At 38.9% G+C, this 23,148-nt stretch overlaps 1 protein-coding gene across 1 annotated transcript in view; it reads left to right on the top strand.

Moving 5' to 3' along the window:
- Positions 1-17,591, top strand: part of LOC311279830 (uncharacterized protein) — a 52,562-nt gene extending 34,971 nt beyond the window's left edge. The window contains exons 13-24 of the mRNA XM_084391583.1: positions 539-595; positions 3,030-3,043; positions 4,984-5,106; positions 5,185-5,285; positions 7,062-7,170; positions 7,470-7,561; positions 7,670-7,836; positions 8,034-8,176; positions 14,473-14,553; positions 14,648-14,797; positions 14,909-15,028; positions 15,458-17,591. Of these exons, the coding sequence (XP_084247709.1) occupies positions 539-595; positions 3,030-3,043; positions 4,984-5,106; positions 5,185-5,285; positions 7,062-7,170; positions 7,470-7,561; positions 7,670-7,836; positions 8,034-8,176; positions 14,473-14,553; positions 14,648-14,797; positions 14,909-15,028; positions 15,458-16,222 (1,922 nt within the window). The 3' untranslated portion in view covers positions 16,223-17,591. The remainder of the gene's footprint in view (positions 1-538; positions 596-3,029; positions 3,044-4,983; positions 5,107-5,184; positions 5,286-7,061; positions 7,171-7,469; positions 7,562-7,669; positions 7,837-8,033; positions 8,177-14,472; positions 14,554-14,647; positions 14,798-14,908; positions 15,029-15,457) is intronic.
- The last annotated feature ends 5,557 nt before the right edge of the window (positions 17,592-23,148 follow it).

Raw genomic sequence — 23,148 nt, 5'->3', positions numbered from 1 at the left:
CCCTCTGTTCGCTGATTGGACCGGTAAACAATTGACCGGAGAAAACCCAAGAATATACCGCAAACCCAGACGGAGTACTGAAGGAAAGTTCAAATTGAGCGAAAGTACGTAGGAGGGCGGAGCCAGGCTAACCCAAAACGCCGTTGTCGTGTAAACTAACGGCCAAAACGCATAAAGGGTTTTACACTTTTAGTTGAAAACGGTGTTGTGTAAACAGACCCACAGACCCTCTCATCTCCTTATAATAAGACAATCTCTGGTTTAGCTCCAACCCTGATACAACTCACCTGCCAGTAATCTTGAAGACAATGATTCGCTTGTTCAGGTGTGTTTGATTAGGGTTAGAGCTAAACTCTGCAGGTCTGTGGCCCTCCAGGACTGAGTTTGTACATCCCTGCTTTAAAGAGATTGAGAGACCATTTAATTTGATCCACTTAATCACATCATATATGTTGCTAAATACTTTTTACATGAAATAAGATGTGATGAATATCTAATGAAGACAATACAATTTTACTGTTATGTTTTTTTCTTTAAGGACATGGTCCGTTCTCTTACGTGTTTAAGGACAGGTTCATCCCTAAAGTCCAGCCTGGTAAGTTCTCACTCTACTGATTCCAATGTTTGTAGTCAGTCGAGTGTTCAGTTGGCCATAATCTATTTGAACATAAAATGAATACACAGCAAAATCCCCAGTGTTAAATGATCATCCCTCAGTGTACATATGTGTCCACACTACATGGTGTTAAAGTAACACTGAAGCAGTGTTGAAGTTAATGAGATAATTAAGTGATTAATTAAGTGATGATTGAGCATTAGTGTTGAACACCTGCTGTTAACAAGCAGAATCACTGAAGGAAAGAGAAACACAAGAACAACTGACTTCCAACCATTACATATTATTACACTTATTATTAACCAGTTTGACTTTATTTCTGTTAGACATCTACTGAAGTTCTTATTGAGAATTAAGAGAGGTTTAGATGTTGATGTTTATTGGATTGTTTCGTTTTAAGTCAGTATGATGGAGATCAGTGTTTGCTTTAGTTGGAAACTTGACTTTTGACATTTTAATGTTAGTATTTTTTCCTGCTGCTCCAACTTTGTGTTTTTAAAACACATTTGTTATGGTGAGAGAAACTATGATCTGGTCATAATTAGGGATGGGAAAATGAAATCCTTTGATTGTTTCAGCGAATAGATTCAAAGCGTTGAGAGTGTTGAAAACAGCGCCATCTGGTGTTTATAAAAAAAAAAAAAAAAGCAGCCACCACGCATTCCCTAGATAGTTTCATGTTACATGCACAAATAAAAACCTAACTATGTGTGTGTTGAATTTCTCTCTGTGATAAATTAATTTAACCATTTAACTCTGGCATTTAATGCCAGTATGAATATCAATATGATGTAATAGTAGTAATAATAATGTACACATTCTTCATATTACTTGTATGATGCGGAATTTAGAAATGTAATTGAATAAGTGTGAATGAAAACTTAGATATCTCTGTGTTTCTAATAGACAGTGTAGCTCTGTTTCTTTGGTTGTGCATGATGTGTTAAAAAAAAATCATTGTAATTCATTACTGTAGTTTCACAGTGGTGGTAATGTATCACATTTGATACAGAATTAAACTATGTATGAGATTTAGGTAACGACCAGGCTATATTATGATTTTGTCAACATAATCAACATAATTGCTATCATTCACAAATTGTGTGTGTGCAAAAGGATGACTAGCAAAAACACAGTTCAAGCAGCAAGAGAGAAACTAGTGTTAAAAAGTCAAGGAGTCCAGAACCCAACTAAAGCAAGCACTGATCTCTGTAATGGTAACTTCAAACCAAACATTTTCAATTAAACATCTCAATAACAACTTCTGTAGATGTATGACAGAAATAAAGTCATACTGTTAATAATAATGTAATAATGTGTATAATGTCTGGAAGTCAGTTGTATTTCTTGTGTTTCTCTATTTTCTGTTCTTGTGTTCCTCTTTCCTTCAGCTTGTTAACAGCAGGTGTTCATCACTAATGCTCAACAATCACTTACATATTCTCTTAATTATCTCACTGCAACACTGTCTCAATGTTACTTTTTACTCATTGTAGTGTGGATTTCCCTGTGGGGTTGAAAGGGTTAACAGTGTAAGATAAAAAAGACACACCCACTAAATGTATTTTAACAGTAATAAACTGTAAGTTATAAAACAGGTTTATACTGGCAACACTGTTGCAGAAGAGTAGAGCCTGTGCTTCAGTCCAGGAGAAGATCTACAAACATTGATGATATTCTGCATGTTGCTTTATTTAACAGACTGTGTAGTTGCTGGTCCAGTGGAAATCTCTTTATTTACAAAAGTTTTGTTGTGGTTTCAAATGAAAGAAGTTCACAGTAATACTTTGCTCATGTTAGTAATGCTTTATACATTTTAGTTAACACATTTAAATGACAGTTGGTCAATTTAAGGCAGTCGGTTTCTGCAAGTGTAATTAGTTAACTCGAGTTTTAATTTAGTGCATTTTTACAGTAACATACTGTAGATTACAGTATAGAACTGTACAATTGCACAACACTGTTGCCAGTAAATTACTAGCAACAGTGTTTAACTGTGTTTATTTCATTTTCCTGTATAGTTTGAGATTGTATATTTTTCTTGCTAAATTACTAAATATAATTTAAAGCAGTAAAAAAAAAAAAAAAAAAAAAATCATATCAGGCCTGAAATAAGAGAAGTTTGACTGACAGAAAGAAATGTTGAAACAAACTTTTTAGGCTGACTAGATAAAAAGCAGTTTTTGGAAGTTACTCCAGAAATCTATTTACTGAGGTTTTTTTTTTTTATATATATATATTTTTATTATTATTATTTAGATTTAGATCTAAATTTAGTTAAATCTAAATATTTAGTTAGATTCCTTAATATCTTAATATTCACATAATAGTTTTCACTTTCTTAGTAGTCAAAAAAACGCAAAATATATAATGTAATAACCCCTGTTTTTTTTTTTTGTTTTTTTTTTGTCAGGTGAAACATGGAAGGTAAGCACCAAAACTCTCTTGTATAACATACAATTGACCTATCGGTAACCCCCTCGAACGCAGATGAGCCAATGGCAGTTGAGTATCAGTTGCACGGGGACCCAAACTCACACAGTAAATTCCCCAGTGTTAAATCAACACTGCTCAGAGCACATATGGTCCCACTCTACAGAGTGTTAAAGTAACACTGAAGCAGTGTTGAAGTTAATGAGATAATTAAGTTATTAATTGAGTGATGATTGAACATTAGTGATGAACACCTGCTGTTAACAAGCAGAATCACTGAAGAAAAGAGAAACAAGAACTACAACTGACTTCAGTCACAGCCTTAAATTAAATCAGCTTAAAGGTTGTATCAGTGATTTCATCACATTCATCTAACCCACTAAGCAAAATGATGTCCAAAAGACGTCTTTTCAACGTCTTTGTCACAAAAATCGGACATTGAAAAGACGTCCACTGAGGGTCTACAATGAAAGTTATGACGTCTTTTTTTGACGTGTTCTGCACGTCCGATATAGACGTTCATCGAACCTTCGTACAAGGTTAAAACTAGTTCAGATGTGGCCATTGTGGACATATTTCAACATCATTTATGGTCTTATTTAGACATAATTACTTTGACTATTGCTGTCAGATGATCTTAGTGAGAATTAACAGAGGTTTAGCTGTTGATATTTGTTTAATTTGAAGTGTCACCATTGTGGTGATCAGTGTTTGCTTTAGTTGGGCTCTTGGTCCCCGTTCCTTTTACTTTTACTTTTATTTGACTGCTTTAACTGTGTGTTTGTAAAACACAAATGTTGTGGCAGAGAAAGCCAATAATAAGTAAGATCAGCTGTTTTCAGCTTATGGTTGATGATGAAGTCATCACAAAAAAACCATCAAATGTTGTCAGATGTTTTGGCATTCATAACCACCAACCTTGTGGAACTGCAATATTGGTGCGAAAAGCATTAAAATGATCACTTATTTGAAGGTATATAAAGCATGTGCACATGATGTTTTGAGCAAATGTATCATATAGTCACACACAGACATCAAGATTTTGGATATGATTCACAACAACGGTGACAAAAAAAAAAAAAACCTTGAGAATCAAGGATGAGTTTTGTACTATGAAAGTCTACATCGGACGTGCAGAACACTTCAAAAAATGACGTCATTACAACTTTCATTCTAGACCCTCAGTGGACGTCTTTTTAACGTCCGATTTTTGTGACAAAGACGTTGAAAAGACGTCTTTTGAACATCATTTTGCTTAGTGGGTAATCTTTCCTAACGATCCGCTAGCTGCCCGCCCCATAAGCATGCCGTCAAAAAACGCGTCTCTGTAGGCAGCCTAGGCTCTGAGATCTGCACACAAAAAACAATAGCTTTTACCACCACTCAAAACCAAAATAAATAGTGTTCCAACCACTCACCGACAGGGTTGGGTGTTGTGAGGTTTTGTGCCAGCTTCTTCTTCAGCTCCGACGTCGCGTGCAGCTGTGCACGAGCACAAAACCTCACAACACCCACCCCTGTCGGTGATTGGTTGGAATGTTATAAAACATGCGTTTTTGATCTTTGAGATTTAATCTTAGAGTGTGTGTACACTACAATCTATGCCAAAGTTCATATTTATAAAAACAGTCTTTGACGTGGAAAGTGCTTACCACCACGTCAGGGTCTGAGCAGACGTAAACACTTTTCCTTGTGGCAGAGTCGGAGTATTGCAGGTATTTTGGAAATCTAAGTAGGAGCAATAATAATAATAGTTATTATTATTATTTGGGATGTTCATTTCAGTTAATTTTCCTGACAGATAAATCTATTCTAATTAGAGTATATAAATGTTATTTCTAAGAATTGTAGAATTCTTGTACTGAAGAGTTGTACTGATTCTGTAGCTATTCATACATATTTCTGTTTGTGTGTGTGTTTCATATTTTGTATAGCACGAGGTGGTGTCGGTTTCTTTGTTTCTGGACATAGTAGAGGAAAAAGGACTGAGAAGTTATCTGGAGAAGACAGATCTCACCTTTATTAAAAAGTTAATTGAGGGGGTTGCAACTCCAGAGGTAAACAGTCCTGTACACTGCCATTTCAGTGAGTGTCCAACAAGTTATATTGTACTGAAGTTATTTTTACTCTTCCAGTGGACAGCGACGGGGAGGCCTAAGGAGAAGGATTTCCTGTATGAGATTGTGGTAAATAAATGGAACGAAATTGATGTGCGCAAATGGGACTATTTTGCAAGGTAAACTTTTTCTTCTTTTTTTTTCTTTTTTTTTTATGTTGTTTATTTATACATAATTATTACATTGTGAAGGACTTAAATGTCCATTAGCATAAATACCGGTAGTTAAAATGTCATTATTGATATCACATTAAACTTTTAATTCATATATTTTCATATAGACTATGCTGAGTAATTGAGAAATGTTTAGAAGAGAGATCGCACTATCACACTCAAGTGATTTAAAAAATCTGAGCAAAATAACATGTAATTTAGTCTACTAGAAATTCTGACAAATGTTGTTTGATTCACTTTATTTATGTTTTTAAAAACATTAAGACCAAAAGTATGTGAAGTATGTGAAACCAAATATGTAAAGATATGTTAATTTAAAAATATTAATTAAAATTTGACATTCCATTTTAAGGTAGTGTCCCTTATGGAAAGAAAATATATTTATGATCAATATATTATATTGTATAAATATACTGAATAATATATTGTCCTAATATACTGGTAATATATTACAATATATTGAATAATACATAACAAATTGCTGATTTTCATATATTGAAAATGTATTTACAATATATTCACATTGTAATTGCAAAATGAGTTGAGTGTACTTGAACATTACTTGAAACGTACTTTAAAACATGAGGAAAACAATTGCCTTAAATTTCTCAAGGATGTTTTACTCAAAGTTGTGAATTGCTAATATAAAAAAAAAATACAAAAGAGTGTTGGGACAATGATAAACTGCATTTATGTGTATGTATTATTATTATGAGCCTGATGAAGACCTGAGGGTCGAAACGTTGCTAAAATAAACTCTTTTGGAGCAGTAATTTTCAGTGTGCGGACTTCACACTTCTTTATTTTATGTATTATTATTACAATGGTGACCCACAAAAATGTAGACAACAGAAACACTTTAAATCCCAACAGAACTTTAATATATGACCATAAAATGTATTGATCATAAATAAATGAAAATATAATTTTGTTCTGTACGGTTAAAGTCAGAGATCAGTGATATCTGAAGACTAATATTTCATCTTTTATTATAATTGCATTATTTAATATTAAGTATCTGTATTATTATTCTTTATTAATATTCATAATCAGCTGTATTATCTTATGAAGTTTAAAATGCATGAGTTAAACTATAGATTGCATGGACACATGTTTAAGGATCATATTTTAGACACAGGTAGCTGGGAAAGTAATATATTCTGCTTAGAGGTATGTGTGCAATGCAACATTCACTGAGCAGAGATGTTCACTGATGATGATACTTAAAATGCGTACAGTTGGGATGTTCTTTTCAAGGAAAGGAACGTTTCAACTGATGCAAATGTACCACTAATGCACATACACAGAGGGATAGTGGATTGTGCCATGTGTAAGCATGAGGTATAATGCATTCCATTTTTAGAACATAAGCAAAATGTTTTTCTACCTTACAAGGAAGTTGTAAGTCTCTCTGTGATGTATATAAGCTCAATCTTACTGTACCACCCCAGAGAAACATAAAGTTATGTCGAGGTGAGAGAAAGGGGAAACTGGGAGATGATGGGGTGAGGAAGGAGAAACACAGAGAAACACATAGACCTGGCATGAATACAACATCTTCTCAAAGTTTCTCTCCTGACATTTAAGAATAAAGATTTTTCTTGGCAAGATAACTGGTGTCCGGTCCCGTGAATCAAATAATAACAGGGAAAAGGCTTAATTCCAAGCCTACATATCCATCAGCAATAGAGTGTGCATTTAAATCCTCTCTTATTGTTTCAGAGACTGTCATTACCTCGGCATCCCAAACAGCTTTGACCATCAGCGTCTGCTGAAATCTGCTCGAGTGTGTGATGTGGACGGGAGAAATCACATCTGCTTCCGGGACAAGGTACATGATACACTTACCACTGCTTATTTGATGGCTGATCACTTTCTGCCTGTTGGATAACACTGTGAGTGTCTCATACTGTATATAACAGCAGAACGTTGAATTTAGTCTTTCTGTGCAGTATCCTGAAACATTGTCTGACAGGGATCAATTACTGCTCAATCCAAAAGGAATTATCTTTGTAACGTTTAAAAGTTTCCACTTTAGCCAAATTTGAGAATATTTCTGAATGACAATTGAAAGCCTGTACATTTCAATATTAATATTTGACTGTTTGTGTTATTCTTTGTCTCTCATAGGTGGCAGATAATGTTTATGACATGTTTCACACCAGATACACCCTGTATCTCCAGGCCTACCAGCACAAGATCGTCAACATCATTGAACACAAGTTATTATTGTTTTTACTCAGTTATTATCTTTGTTTTTTTTATAGTTTATTATTGCTTGAGTTACAGTATGTACTGTTTCATACTTCGTTTTTTAATTTGTTCATTAGAATCGCAAACGCCTTCTTGGAAGCTCAAGAAACACTTGAGATCACACCAATTTCAGAATTCCCTTCACAAGATGACAACAAGAATAGGATCGCAAATGTAAAAGAATTCTCACAGAAGCGTAAGATGTCTGTAGATGGAAAGATTGCAAAGTTCATTAAACTGACAGGTAAACTGAAAACACAGGTACGATTCTAAAGATCAAAAGGGGGGAAAGAGAAGTTGTAAAGTTCAAGTTCAAGGCATCTTACTCTTACTCATACATGGTTTATTCTTATGATTTAAACATGTTTTCATTTGACCAGAAAAGTTTACATTTTAAAGATGCAGAGCAACGTTCAGTCGAAATTGTTCTCATTCCATCAGATCACATCTTTGAGGAGATCTTGTACTCCACTGATGACAAGCTGAAAGGTGCCCGAAAAGAGCTTGAGGATGTTGTGAGGAGACGCCTGCCAAAGTGTGTGGGAGAGACCAGATTAAAAGAAGATGAAGGGGAAGTCTTTGAGGTGAGTAAAATTCTAGTGTTCATAGAATTATAGAGAAACATACCATTATTTTATAACTAAATTTTAACTTCCCCTTCTAAATGTTAGGGTAAAAATTGTCATTGTCATATTTGCAAATTCGATGTATTCCATTCCCAGATAACACTCATATTTTAACACTTTAACACTCTTGAGTCTGGAGCCATATAAACTCCCAGGAGAGTTCATTTAACACTGGAGCTTTTGCTGTGTGAAACTGGTTTATTTGTTTTGGTTGAATGCAAAAATATAAATTTTAGGATAATTGAACTTAATTAACTTAATTGTTTTGGACAAAATTAAGACTGTTAACCTTATTCAACTAAATGGCATTGGATTAACCTCATGTAATTAACTTAAGTTAATTGAAATAACTAATGTTACATAAATCCAACGTAACCAAGTTATGTGGAACCTGTTGACATAAAAAAGTTAATTAAAGCCAACATAGCATTTTTTAGAGTGGTCTCTTTTTCTGTTCTCTTCTTTTTTTCAGTGATTCTGCTTGTTAACAGGCTTATTAAGGCTGAGATTACTTCATATTTAATATACACAGATTGTGTGGCTCAGATAAGGTCCAGTTCTGGTTTATTTCTTTGCTCTTGGCTGACATGTGGCATTGCTATGGCCTGCTTGTGGCCCAGATCTGGCAAACAGGAGTGGCCCACCCAAGTGCCGTAATTCCACGCTGCATGTGGGCCAGATCCGCATTCCACAAGTGCCAGATGTGGGCCGAAACAATGTTGCTATCTGGGTTATCACTCCATTAAACTGACTTAAGCCCTATTCGCACGGGATTAGTATTACCCCTGTACCTCTGTAATTAAGAAATTACCCCCTGACGTCTGTGTTTTTGGTGGCTCATTCACACGGGCAAATAAGCGTGCGCCCACCCATTCACACTTCAGCTGAACGAGCTGAAACAAAGATCGCGCTGCAGTATTGCAATTAAAAAAAAAGAACTTATTTAAAACCAATTTATTAGAGAAATATATTATATATATTATAGAATATCATATTATTGTATAAATATATAATATTATCTTCTTTTTCTTTTATTCTTTGTCCATATTTACAACAAGCCTGCCTGAAGAAGGTATTATAAATACCGAAACGTCGCGATAGGCTTGTTTTTATATTCATTGTATTTGGTTTATTTCATTTTATACTACAGGGCCGTTGAATGCTTGAATCTGATTGGTTGACGAACGTTCTAAGGTGTGCATTATTTTCAGGGAAACGCACAGCTAAAGTAGTTCCAGGCAGGTCTTGACCGCATTACAGTTCCATATCACTTCGCATAGTCAACTGTAATAACGGAAAATAGGATACAATTCATAACAAGAAAAAACATTTAGCCGCATGCGCTTGATCTGGAATTTTCAATGTCTAGCTTCACAATCAATATAAACATGCAGTTTAATTTGACAAATATAGTCCTATCTATAATCAATAGAAAATTACACTGAATATAGGCTAAATAAATGGATAGTCCTGCAGCAGCACGGATTATTATTGCAGATAATATAACAAATAAATAATTATTGATAGGCCTACTTGTTAAAAGGGCTTTGTGTTTCATTTATTTGGCTAGTCTGTCATCTGTCAATAATAGAAAAAAAAAGAATGAATTTGAATTAATTAAAAGGAATTGAATAAATAAATAAATAATAATATTGACGCACATGCTTTTCTGTCTCATTATTGCAACATCTCTCTCTCTAATAACTGCATTAATAACTGCATAAAACCGGGGACACACTTTAAGGCCGGTTATGAATGTTATTTGATACTTATGACTGATCATGTCCAAACGCGTGTTCAGCGCGTTCAGTCTGTGTTCAAAGTCGGTGTTTAAAATCTGCTGCGATGAAAACAGTCAGAGAATGTGTCAGCTAGTCGTGTGTCCTCAGCATTAGTCTGCTATCAGTGGCTCAAACCTCCGTTACTAACTCTAAAATGACGTTTTGGAATTAGCAACGGAGGCATGGGATTAGATGCGTAAGAAATTAGTCCTACATACAAGAGCGTTTTAATGACAAAAACTTTACAAACGTCTTGAAATACATAATCTGAACAATGTTTCGAGGTGTGGTAACTGAAGTATAAGCGGAATAATTGACTTCAGGCCGTTGAATTATTAGAAAAATAATGCACACAGAGGTGTAACTCCGCTTCGCGTCGTGACCGCATTACCACCTCGGGTGTGCATTATTTTTCTAATAATTCAACGGCCTGAAGTCAATTATTCCTTACATATATCATTTTTAATCTTTCACACTTTGATTTCTTGAGATACTTACAGGATCAGTGTTGCCAGATGTACGATAATTATCGTATTTGTACGATAATTTTGACCTCTGTACGATGTACGATCAATAATGGAAAAAATCCTATAATGTACGATAATTTCAGAACTGTGTGACACTTCAAATGATGGTCGTTGTAATAGGGCTTCTCATTGATCTAGCTGTGGATTGTACGTCTACCGGGGGAAGAACGTGTAGAGAGAGGGAGCGAGAGACCTTGCGTGTATTTTATCTATACTCCCGAACCGAATCAGAACCACCCCGACCCCCCCCCCCCCCCTACTTGGACATTTCCAATCTGGCAACACTCTACAGGATGGACGTCTATCCAGATCACGTCTTTACTGTAGTTTGTTTTCTCTTTTGCAGCACTTCATAGTTTTTATTGGAGAAAAACTATAATCGGATTGGAGTAGAGCATATCGAGAGATTTTATTGTTAATATAGTTTTAATACAGACGTAAAATGGACTGTTAAACGGCCCATAATGGTTATTACGTTCTTTAGGAAACGATAGGCTCACAGAAAAACAGCCCAAATCACAGACATGGGGATTCGCACGGGACTGGTATTATCAGAGGACCCCTGTGTTGGCCGAAATACAGTAGGTAATTTTCGGGGGAATTTTTACAGACATTTTTACAGACATGGCAGATTCGCACGAGATAAAAATCACAGACGACCTCTGCAATTATTACAAATTACCGGAGGTCCCTAGGTAATACTAATCCCGTGCGAATAGGGCTTTAAATGGCTGTTCCAATTTGCTAATAATATACTGATCCAGCTGGTAGTCTGTACTTCGCCAACTACTGCGTTGTGTTCTGGTGCACTGACGACAGGACACTGATGTTCCTCAAGGCACTTTATTCTGTTCAATTTCAAAGAGAGCAAAAGTTCAGGATTCTATCCTCGATCAGAATCAGCCTCTCAGTCAAGTAGAATGCAGACTCAACATATAATCACATTCAAAAATCAGAAAATAAAATACAAAAGAATAATTAGAGAAAATAATCACATTAGGCCTATATATATTATGTGTTTGTGTCATATTGCGTGTTATATCTGTTCTCAACTCTGGGCTTTTAGCACTTACATTAACATTATGCAACATGAAATAAACTTTTCAATAGTTAATACATAAAGTAACGTGCGCAAAGCAACATGTACATGCTTTACATCTGGGCTTTTCAGTGCCATTGAACATTAATCAATACAAGAAAACTTTTTAAATGAACACATATTCTTAACCTGGTATAGAGCTGGTAAGTCCCGCCCCCTTCGCTAACCCCACTGGACCTCTAGGTTGAAAAATCGTCAATGCAAGTGAATGGGAGAAAATAATTATTTTGAATTTTTTATATAATCTTTCGTGTGAAGAATGCTACAATTTAGCGGGTAGAAGTTTGATACGGTTAGACTTTGTGTGAGAGCACTTTATGGACTACAACTCTTCGCTGCTTTCGACGCGTTTGAAACGTCACCACCACTCGCACACGGACACTAGCTCACGGATCCCGCTAAACATGACTGTGTCTTTGGTGCACTTCACCGCCTTCTTTCAGGGAGAGGACAAAATCGTTGAGGTTGGCGAAAACCACGGGTAAGTCAACTTTATGGGGTTACGTCACATAGGCGACATGTAGTCTTTCTCGTTATGTCTTTTCCACAACTGCTAGCCGAAGAATCATACCATATACTGTCAAACTCGTAACATGAAAGATTATATAAAAAATTCACAGACAACATATGTTCACATTCATGGCACAATTCAAACGGGACCAGAAAATAATTATTTTCTCCCATTCACTTGCATTGACGATTTTTCAACCTAGAGGTCCAGCGGGGTTTTACGGAAGGGGCGGGACTTACCAGCTCTATTGGGAGTACATACACTGTAAAAAAGAAAAAGTTAGTTCAACTTAAATTTTCAAGGCAACCGACTGCACAGAATTTTTGAGTTGAAGATATCAACTTATTTTTTTAAGTGTTAAAGAACTACAATTATTAAGTTGCGTAAGCTAAGTTTTTCAAGTTCTGACAACTAAGTTTTTTTAATTCAAGTTACTGGAACTTTCAAGTCTGTAAAAGCTTACTATTTTGAGTTCAGGTGATGTTGGCTGTTTATTGATGAAGGTGTGATCATCATATAGTGGCCTGAATCATCTTTTTCAGTGTCTAATGCTTTGATTATTGGGGTTATGTGTTTTTTTATAAAACATTTTTTATTATAGTAGCTGTGTGACTTGACAGCATTAGATCCAACAGTTAATCAAATAATATAAAGCATTTTAAAAACATTTAGTGCATTAAACATTTTCTTCTACATTATTACTTAGACATCAAGAATCAGTGTATGACTCTCAACAATGGTGACAATCAATGAAATGCTTCATGCTGCAGTGCATGCTGGGTACCACCAATCAAAACTCACCCTTATCTCCCAGCATGCATTGCGGCATTAATAAATTATGCATCTGGATTTTTTGTAGCTTTTGTCACCATTGTTGAGATTCATATGCTGTTTCTTGATGTCTGTGTGAGTCTAAGTAATGCTATAGATGAACGGTTTTTGAGCACTAACTACTTTATTTTATTTTTTTTGATAAACACTGCTAGATTTCATGCTGTAAAAAAATGGCTTCTGTTATGAATAAAACAATATAAAAATAAACAGCCAACATCACCTGATACCTTTTTGTTTTCTCTTGGCTTTTTTGCTGTAACAAATGTGTTTTATAAACACACAATTATAGCAGCCAGAGAATATGTTTTATTAAAGAGTCAAGGGTCAAGAGCCCAACTAAAGCAAACGCTAACCACCATCATGGTGACTTTAAAATACAACTATTGATTTCATTAAAACAGAAAATTAAAAAAAGTCAGTCTGGTTAGTAATAAGTGAAGCTGGTAATGCTGTTTGTGGAGTTGTTTAATCCTCCTCTGCTGAGACATTTAATGTCTTCTTTTCTCTTCAGTTGATTTCATCTAAGGCTGTCTTAAGTCAGTTGTAGTTCTTGACTTCACTCTAACTGGGTGTCAACTACAACTTCAAAATAAAATCAACTCAATTTATAAAATAAGATGAACTTTTCCTCAGAAACGTCTGAAAGTGAGTTCTAGTGGCTTACAGCAGATAGTTCAAGTTCCAACTAGCAATTTTATTGTCAGTGAATGCAAAAATCTTAGTAAGGTGAACAATTTTGAGTTGTCGTTTTTACAGTGTACCTGTTCAATTTCAAAGAGAGCAAAAGTTCAGGATCCTCGATCAGAATCAGCCTAACATAAGAAAAAGGACAACTGAAAAAGTTGGGCTACGACACAAGAGGATAGAATGACGATCGCTAACATAGGGATGGTTAGCTATGTTAGCAATTTCTCAAACTCTCAAAACAGCAAAGTTCTCGACACATCTCGATTAAATGTAAGTGCACTCATCATAAATTACACATACAAGTTGCCATGTGCATTGAAACTAAAATTTTAACAGGTATATCTCAAATTTACATTGTGCTGTCGCGAACACATACCTCTCTCAGTCAAGTAGAATGCAGACTGAGAAAAGAACGCGGCGAAAATTCAGTATATGACCACCACTCTAGCTCCTATCCAATAGAGGGCGCACTTACACAACAAATAACTCTCCCAATACCTATAAGCTACCATGACATGACTGAACAATACAATATTTTGGTGAAATAAACTCACAAACAATAGAAAATAGAAGATGAAAGGTTGCAAAAATATTTGTCATTCTTTGACCTGTTACAGATGCACCAACAAATCATATTGCATTTGATTTGCCATTTCATAATTTCATAACCTGTACAATCAATGAAAACGTGCAGGTAAAAAAACAATAAGAAATTTCTGTTTTGTTTATTTGCTGAATGACATGCACAGATAATGATATACTCTCATGTAGATAATTTTTTCTTATTTGTTTGACTTTAATGCTCAATCCTCCAGCATAACTGGAAAGAAGCAGTGGATGAATGGAACGAACGTCACCCGACTGTGTTCTTGGATAAGAAGGATTTCAGCACTGAAGTAAGTTGTGTTCAGAATTTCCAAAATTTCCACTCTTTTGATTTTTCTTCAACACTTTTTAGTGACTGTAACACTGTAATCTCCTCTCACACAGGTAATTCAACTGGATTATAATAAGAAAAATAAAAACCCCAATGGTGAAAAACCCAATGGTGAAAACCCCAATGGTGAAAGCCCCATCAACCGTGTCTACTTCTACAAGAAGAAGAAACCCACTAAAGGCTACAAGATTAAGAAATACGAGGTACTCATACCAACTGGCATTTCAAAATATTACAGAATTACATATAATCTTCATTAACATATCATTAGATTAGGTGTTAGAATTACAAATTAATTTCTCTTGTATCGGCAGGTATCCAGTCTTCTGCCGGAGAAGTTCATTGAACATGTTGGTAGGGTTTACTACACAAAGAACTCTGATGAGGAGGAGAAGGACGCTAAGGAGTGCTTCAAATGGTGGTGCCTCGGCAAGGTGTGTGTTTATAGTTTATTCATCATTCATGCAGAATTTCCACACACAGACAAGTCACACACAAACTCTGCATAATAACCATGTAAATAGTCAAGATTTTTTAATAATGCACAACAAAATCACTGTTGTTAAATGAACACTCCGTGTATTTGAGTCTCAGCCACACGTGTTTAAAACTAACACTGAAGCAGTGTAGGATCTACTCTTCATAGTGTTAAATGTGTCGATTGTTCACGCAGTTAATTAAATTAATTAGGTTCACTTTACAATTGATGCTTTGCCTTTAGTGGTGACACTTGTTGTTAATAAGCTATTTCAACAACTTTTATGATTTCTTTGGGTGTGTGTGTGCAGAGATTTGATAACCTTGTCTGACTCAATGAGGAAAAAAAGTTTATCTCAACCTCTCTCTTTTCTCTCTCCTTCAAGTGTGTGATTCTGGTCTACGATAAAGAAGAGTTTAATGGGAACAACTGCTTTATCACAGGGGACTGTCCATCTTTGGCCCGCTGCGGTATAGAAGTGGTTCGCTCCTGTAAGGTGATCAGAGGCGTCTGGAAGCTCTATGAGGGTCGTGACTACAACGAGCCCCATTACCTACTGAAGGAGGGGGAGTATCCCAATCCTGCAGCGTGGGACGCCACCAACCCTGCGCAGTCTCTGAAACGTGTGACATCATTTAAGATCCAGCTCTATGGAGAGGAGAATTTTAAAGACCCAATGCATGAGACCACAGTTGACTGTTATTCTGTAGAGGACCAGTTTGCTATGAATGCGGTTCGCTCCTGTAAGGTGATCGGAGGTGTCTGGCAGCTCTTTGAGGGTCGTGACTACATTGAGCCCCATTACCTACTGAATCGGGGGGAATATCACAATCCTACAGCGTGGGACGCCACCAGCATGGTTCCTGCGCAGTCTCTTAATCGTGTGACATCATTTAAGATCCAGCTCTATGAACAGGAGAATTTTGAAGATCCAATGCATGAGACCATGGTTGACTGTACTTCTGTTGAGGTCCAGTTTGGTATAAAAGTGGTTCGCTCCTGTAGAGTGATCAAAGGCATCTGGCAGCTCTATGAGGATCCTCACTACACCACTGAGCCCCCTTACCTACTGAAGGAGGGGGAGTATCGCAATCCTGCAGCGTGGAACGCCACCAACCCTGCTCAGTCTCTGAAACGTGTGACAGAGTAAAGTCTGACCTTTATCAATCTTTAAATTAGGGCTGTCAATTTCAAGCATTAACTTAATATAATTATCATTTTATCAACACAACCAATTATTTACTTTGTGGCAGTTAGAAGTGTTTTTTTTTATATATTTTTTTTTTTGAGGTTTCAGTTTTCCTAATTTAGATGAAAAAAGTGTGTCAGGATAAAATCTTAAGTTATACGGGGTTGGAATGACATGAGGGCGAATAAATTGTTAATTACTTGGCATATCATGCAATTAATTTGGTTAAAATGGACTGACAACCCTGCTCTTAACTGCTGAAGCCATGGCACATGTGTCTGTCAGCTTATTTTGTGAATAGACCTTATTACAGAGATGCTAAAAAAAAAAGCAAAAAAAAAAAGCAATGAAAAGAAAATTCTGAAATTATTTTATTAATTTCTTTACATATACAGTAGGATATTTAGGCATAATGGCTGATTTATATTATTGTCCGAGTAGCTATTTTTGCTGGTTGTTGTTATTTCACACAGTGTGGTGTTGTAGCATATAGGCACTAGTTAGGGGTTAACAGTAGGTGATGCTTAAGAGTTATGCTATGACAAGTTTGTTTGATGTTTGATTAATCAGTCCATATTATATGATTTATTTGGTGTGTGAACAGAGATTTGGTGATTGATTAATCAGTCCATATTATATGATTTATTTGGTGTGTGGGCAGAGATTTGATGATTGATTAATCAGTCCATATTATGTGATATATTTGGTGTGTGTGCAGAGATTTGATGATTAATATGATTTATTTGGTGTGTGGGCAGAGATTTGATGATTGATTAATCAGTCCATATTATGTGATTTATTTGGTATGTGAGCAGAGATTTGATGATTAATATGATTTATTTGGTATGTGAGCAGATATTTGATGATTAATATGATTTATTTGGTGTGTGGGCAGATATTTGATGATTGATTTATCAGTCCATATTATATGATTTATTTGATGTGTGGGCAGAGATTTGATGATTGATTTATCAGTCCATATTATATGATTTATTTGGTATGTGGGCAGAGATTTGATGATTGATTAATCAGTCCATATTATATGATTTATTTGGTGTGTGAGCAGAGATTTGATGATTAATATGATTTATGTGGTATGTAAGCAGAGATTTTCTTTTCTTATGAGTAATTTTGGGTGTTACACAGTTCTAGAGAATAGTTCATCTGGATTGTATCTTTCTACTTTCTGTTAATCTTTTAACATTTTAAAAGATGTTGGAGTTCATATCTGTGATTTTGGGGAAAGCATTAAACTGATATGAAAAAAATGTTTTGCTTTTTCAACGTGACTCGTGACGTGAATAAATGTGATTGTTTCTGTTATTTGTGTAGATGAAGATAAATGATATATTTCCTTCAGTTATTTTCATGCTTAATTAAGCCTGCTAAAATGCATTGTATGAGATTCTGTTACTTTCACTGTTCATTCTATTGCTCTATCATATTTTATCTTTAATTAATAGCACAGCACATATTTAGAGCACATATTTAGAGCAGCTCCAGCATGTCCCTCCTCCCGGTGGGACATGCCCGGAACACCTTCCCGGGAAGGCGTCCAGGAGGCATCCGGAAAAGATGCCCGAGCCACCTCAACTGACCCCTCTCAATGTGGAGGAGCAGCGGCTCTACTCTGAGCTCCTCCCGAGTGACCGAGCTTCTCACCCTATCTCTAAGGGATCGCCCAGCCACCCTGCGGAGAAAGCTCATTTCGGCCGCTTGTATCCGGGATCTTGTCCTTTCGGTCATGACCCACAGCTCATGACCATAGGTGAGAGTAGGAACGTAGATTGACTGGTAAATCGAGAGCTTCGCCTTGCGGCTCAGCTCCTTCTTTACCACGACAGACCGGTACAGGGACCGCATTACTGCAGAAGCTGCACCGATCCGCCTGTCAATCTCCCGTTCCATCCTTCCCTCACTCGTGAACAAGACCCCAAGATACTTGAACTCCTCCACTTGAGGCAGGAGCTCTCCACCAACCTGAAGCGAGCAAACCACCCTTTTCCGACTGAGAACCATGGCCTCGGACTTGGAGGTGCTGATTTTCATCCCAGCCGCTTCACACTCGGCTGCAAACCGTCCCAGTGCATGCTGGAGGTCCTGGTCTGATGAGGCCAACACGACAACATCATCCGCAAAGAGCAGAGATGAAATCGTGTGGTCCCCAAACCCGACCCCCTCCGGCCCCTGGCTGCGCCTAGAAATTCTGTCCATAAAAATTATGAACAGAACCGGCGACAAAGGGCAGCCCTGCCGGAGTCCAACACGCACCAGGAACAAGTCTGACTTACTGCTGGCAATACGAACCAAGCTCCTGCTCCGGTCGTACAGGGACCGGATAGCCCTTAGCAAAGGGCCCCGGACCCCATACTCCCGGAGCACCCTCCACAGGCCGCCGCGAGGGACACAGTCGAATGCCTTCTCCAAATCCACAAAGCACATGTAGATTGGTTGGGCAAACTCCCATGAGCCCTCCAGCACCCTGTAGAGGGTATAGAGCTGGTCCAGTGTTCCACGACCGGGACGAAAACCACACTGTTCCTCCTGAATCCGAGGTTCTACTATCGGCCGGATTCTCCTCTCCAGTACCCTGGCATAGACTTTCCCAGGGAGGCTGAGAAGTGTGATCCCCCTATAGTTGGAGCACACCCTCCGATCCCCCTTCTTGAAAAGAGGGACCACCACCCCGGTCTGCCAGTCCAAAGGTACTGTCCCCAACCGCCACGCGATGTTGCAGAGGCGTGTCAGCCAAGACAGCCCCACAACATCCAGAGACTTGAGGTACTCAGGGCGGATCTCATCCACCCCCGGTGCCTTGCCACCGAGGAGTTTCTTGACTACCTCGGTGACTTCAGCTTGGGTGATGGACGAGTCCGCCTCCGAGCCCTCAGCCTCTGCTTCATCAATGGAAGACGTGACGGCGGGATTGAGGAGATCCTCGAAGTATTCCTTCCACCGTCCGGTGATATCCCCAGTTGAGGTCAACAGCTGCCCACCTCCACTGTAAACAGCGTTGGTAGGGCACTGCTTCCCCCTCCTGAGGCGCCGGACGGTTTGCCAGAATCTCTTCGAGGCCGACCGATAGTCCTTCTCCATGGCCTCACCGAACTCCTCCCAGGCCCGAGTTTTTGCCTCCACAACCACCCGGGCTGCAGTCCGCTTGGCCCGTCGGTACCCATCAGCTGCCTCAGGAGTCCCACAAGCCAGCCAGGCCCGATAGGACTCCTTCTTCAGCTTGACGGCATCCCTTACTTCCGGTGTCCACCACCGGGTTCGGGGATTGCCGCCTCGACAGGCACCGGAGACCCTACGGCCACAACTCCGAGTGGCCGCGTTGACAATGGAGGTGGAGAACATGGTCCACTCGGACTCAATATCTCCAGACTCCCTCGGGATCTGGTCGAAGCTCTGCCGGAGGTGGGAGTTGAAGATCTCTCTGACAGGAGATTCGGCCAAACGTTCCCAACAGACCCTCACAGTACGTTTGGGTCTGCCGAGTCTGTCCAGCTTCCTCCCCCGCCATCGGATCCAACTCACCACCAGGTGGTGATCAGTTGACAGCTCCGCCCCTCTCTTCACCCGAGTATCCAAGACATACGGCCGGGTTCAGATCAGGGGGGCCGTTCCTCCCAATCACGCCCCTCCAGGTGTCACTGTCGCTGCCCACGTGGGCGTTGAAGTCCCCCAGTAAAACGATGGAGTCCCCAGTCGGAGCACTTTCCAGCACCCCTCCCAGAGACTCCAAGAAGGCCGGGTACTCTGCACTGCCGTTCGGCCCGTAAGCACAAACGACAGTGAGAGACCTATCCCCGACCCGAAGGCGTAGGGAAGCGACCCTCTCGTTCACCGGGGTGAACTCCAACACATGGCGGCTGAGCTGGGGGGCTATAAGCAAACCCACACCAGCCCGCCGCCTCTCACCATGGGCAACTCCAGAGTGGTGAAGAGTCCATCCTCTCTCGAGGAGTGTGGTTCCAGAGCCCAAGCCGTGCGTAGAGGTGATCCCAACTATCTCTAGTCGGAATCTCTGAACCTCACGCACAAGCTCAGGCTCCTTCCCCGCCAGAGAGGTGACATTCCATGTCCCTAGAGCTAGATTCCGCGTCCAGGGATCGGGTTGTCTAGGCTCCCGCCTTCGACTGCCGCCCGATCCACTTTGCACCGGCCCCTTACGGTCCCTCCTGCAGGTGGTGGGTCCACGGGAGGGTGGCCCCACATCACTCCTTCGGGCTGAGCCCGGCCGGACCCCATGGGGGGAGGCCCGACCACCAGGCGCTCGCATACGAGCCCCAACCCCGGGCCTGGCTCCAGGGTGGGGCCCCGGCTGCGCCATACCGGGCGACGTCACGGTCCTCCTTTTTTTGGGCATCATAAGCGGTTTTGAACCGCTCTTAGTCTGACCCGTCGCCTAGGACCTGTTTGCCTTGGGAGACCCTACCAGGGGCATATAGCCCCAGACAACATAGCTCCTAGGTTCATTCGGGTACTCAAACCCCTCCACCACGGTAAGGTGGCAGTTCAAGGAGGGGCACTGAACAGACACTGTTAATCATAATGGTGACTTAAAATGTGAGATTTTCTCCTTCAGTGATTCTGCTTGTTAACATCAGGTGTCTTCAATAATGCTCAATCATCACTCAATCAATCACTTAATTATCTCATTAACTTCAACACTGCTTCAGTGTTACATATAACACTCTGAGTGTGGACTCATATAAACACTGAGAGTGTTAATTTAACACTGGGGATTTTGCTGTGATATGTGTAAACCATGGTACAAAAACAGTTCTTTTTAAGGAATTGATACATTTAAGATAATGATACAATAATTTACACAGCATATTTAAAAAATAATGTTTATGCTTTTTCTAATTCAGGCCCTTGGTGAATCTTTACTATGAGTTAGTCTGTGAAGATAAATAAACGTGAACATTGTTAAAGTACCACCAAATGCTCCTCAGATCCCTGTAACTTTACAATAAAGTCCACCAGTCTATTTTCCTCTGCGGTGCGGTCATCAACAGCCTCAATGTGGGCTGGGACTTTCTCAGAGATAGCACTCTGTCTTGGCACTCTGTAGACAGGTTGAAGAGTTCCTGTCACGAAACCACACACAGGAAACAGGGGATCCAATTGCAGTATGTTTATTAGGGAAAATCCGTACTCACTTAGTCCAGGCAAGGGTCAAAATCCAAATAAAGCAATCCAAAAACACAAAACAATAAACAGGCAAAACCAGAGCAAAGAAGTGGTGTGACAATAACAAGGACTCCGTGACAAACACTAAAACAGACAGGGTATATATACACAAGGAAATGACAATGCTAATGGGGAACAGGCTGAGTGCAATGATCAGTGATAAGGGACAGCTGAGTGCAATGAAAAGACAAGGATCATGGGGGATGTAGTTCAAGAGTGTGATGGACACCGTGGGGAAGGAGGACATCTAGTGGTGACCCAAGGAACATAAACCAGACACTGTGACAGTTCCTTGGACCGAGCTTCTGGCCTCTTCACTCCAGAAGGCAAACCGCTGACCATGTCTTTCAAACATTAAGAAGATTAATCTAAAGTACTGCGTAGGCAAAAGCATACACAAATGTCTGACTGACTGGAAGGTGTGGTTTAAAACTGTTTAAAGCACAGATAGTTCCAGTCTGTTTGTTCACCAAAATTAATGCACTACCTATAAACAATTATGACCATGGTACCATATAGTTGCAGCTGCATACAGCACAAGGGAACTATTGTAAACATTTCCTAGTTACCTTACTTAGCTAAATGGATGATGGCTGGCAGTCATTACTCTTATCTGGTGAACACAGTGATTTTGATAAATGAGCCAAGGCACAAAATGAACAATCAACTGTAGATGATAACATAAAAAATTTAATAAAAAACAGCACAAGGTATTAAAACCAGCAAGTGTTGCAGAAATTAATATACATATATTGTTTAGTGGTGTCATACCGTTCTATTTTGAAGCGCTCCATCAGAAGAAGACATCACCACTTTTGAATGGAAGGCATGTCCATCTGAAAGATGTGTGACAGTGATGAGGAGAATCTTTAGTTCATAATGTATCCATTTTCTTCATGATGAAGAGTGTGCACACAGACAACATAGGAAATATTAGGACCCCAGCTTTATGTAGCCAAACTCTCTTCTGTAAGCATTGAATTGAATTGAATTGAATTGAATACAAGGCAAGTGTAATAAACTGTTTACTTATAAATCTTGAAGCAAACAAAGTACAACGTTGATTATGCAACTTTTGCACTTGTATTTGTTTAAAGAACTTGAAGACTTATATTTGTCTCAAATAGATATGACACTTAATGATTAAAGTTATAAACGCCTTTATAAAAAAAATAGGGGGAAAAACCTGATTGGCTTATCTTTCTCAAATAAATTTAACTAAAACCTGCTAGTTATTAAAACAGAGAGCCTGTGCTCCAGCTCCCATCATGCACTGCGGCTCCGATGGAAAATGAGAATGATTAATTTACTGCTTTATTGTTTCTTATTGCACTGCCCAGCCAGCACAGCCATGTGGGGCCCAAATGGGTTTGACCTGGGCTATCTAACTGGGACCCAGCCAGTTTTGTCCTCGGTTTCCATGTAGGCCCCACATGGGTTTGCCCAGATGAAATGAACACTGCTTAGTGTGCACAGTACAGGCTGTTTAATGTAACACTGAATCAGTGTTGGAGGTAATGAGATAATTAAGTGATTGAATAATGATTGTGCATTATTGACGAACACCTGCTGTTAACAAGCAGAATCACTGAAGGAAAGAGAAACACAAGAACTACTTCCAGCCACAACCTTGGATGAAATCAACTGAAGATAAAATACATTACATCTCTCAAGATCTGATTAAACAA

This window comes from Rutilus rutilus (genome assembly GCF_951802725.1).
Source record: "Rutilus rutilus genome assembly, chromosome: 2".
In the NCBI taxonomy this organism is placed as follows: Eukaryota; Metazoa; Chordata; class Actinopteri; order Cypriniformes; family Leuciscidae; genus Rutilus; species Rutilus rutilus.
This window is presented reverse-complemented; position numbering and strand designations above follow the sequence as displayed.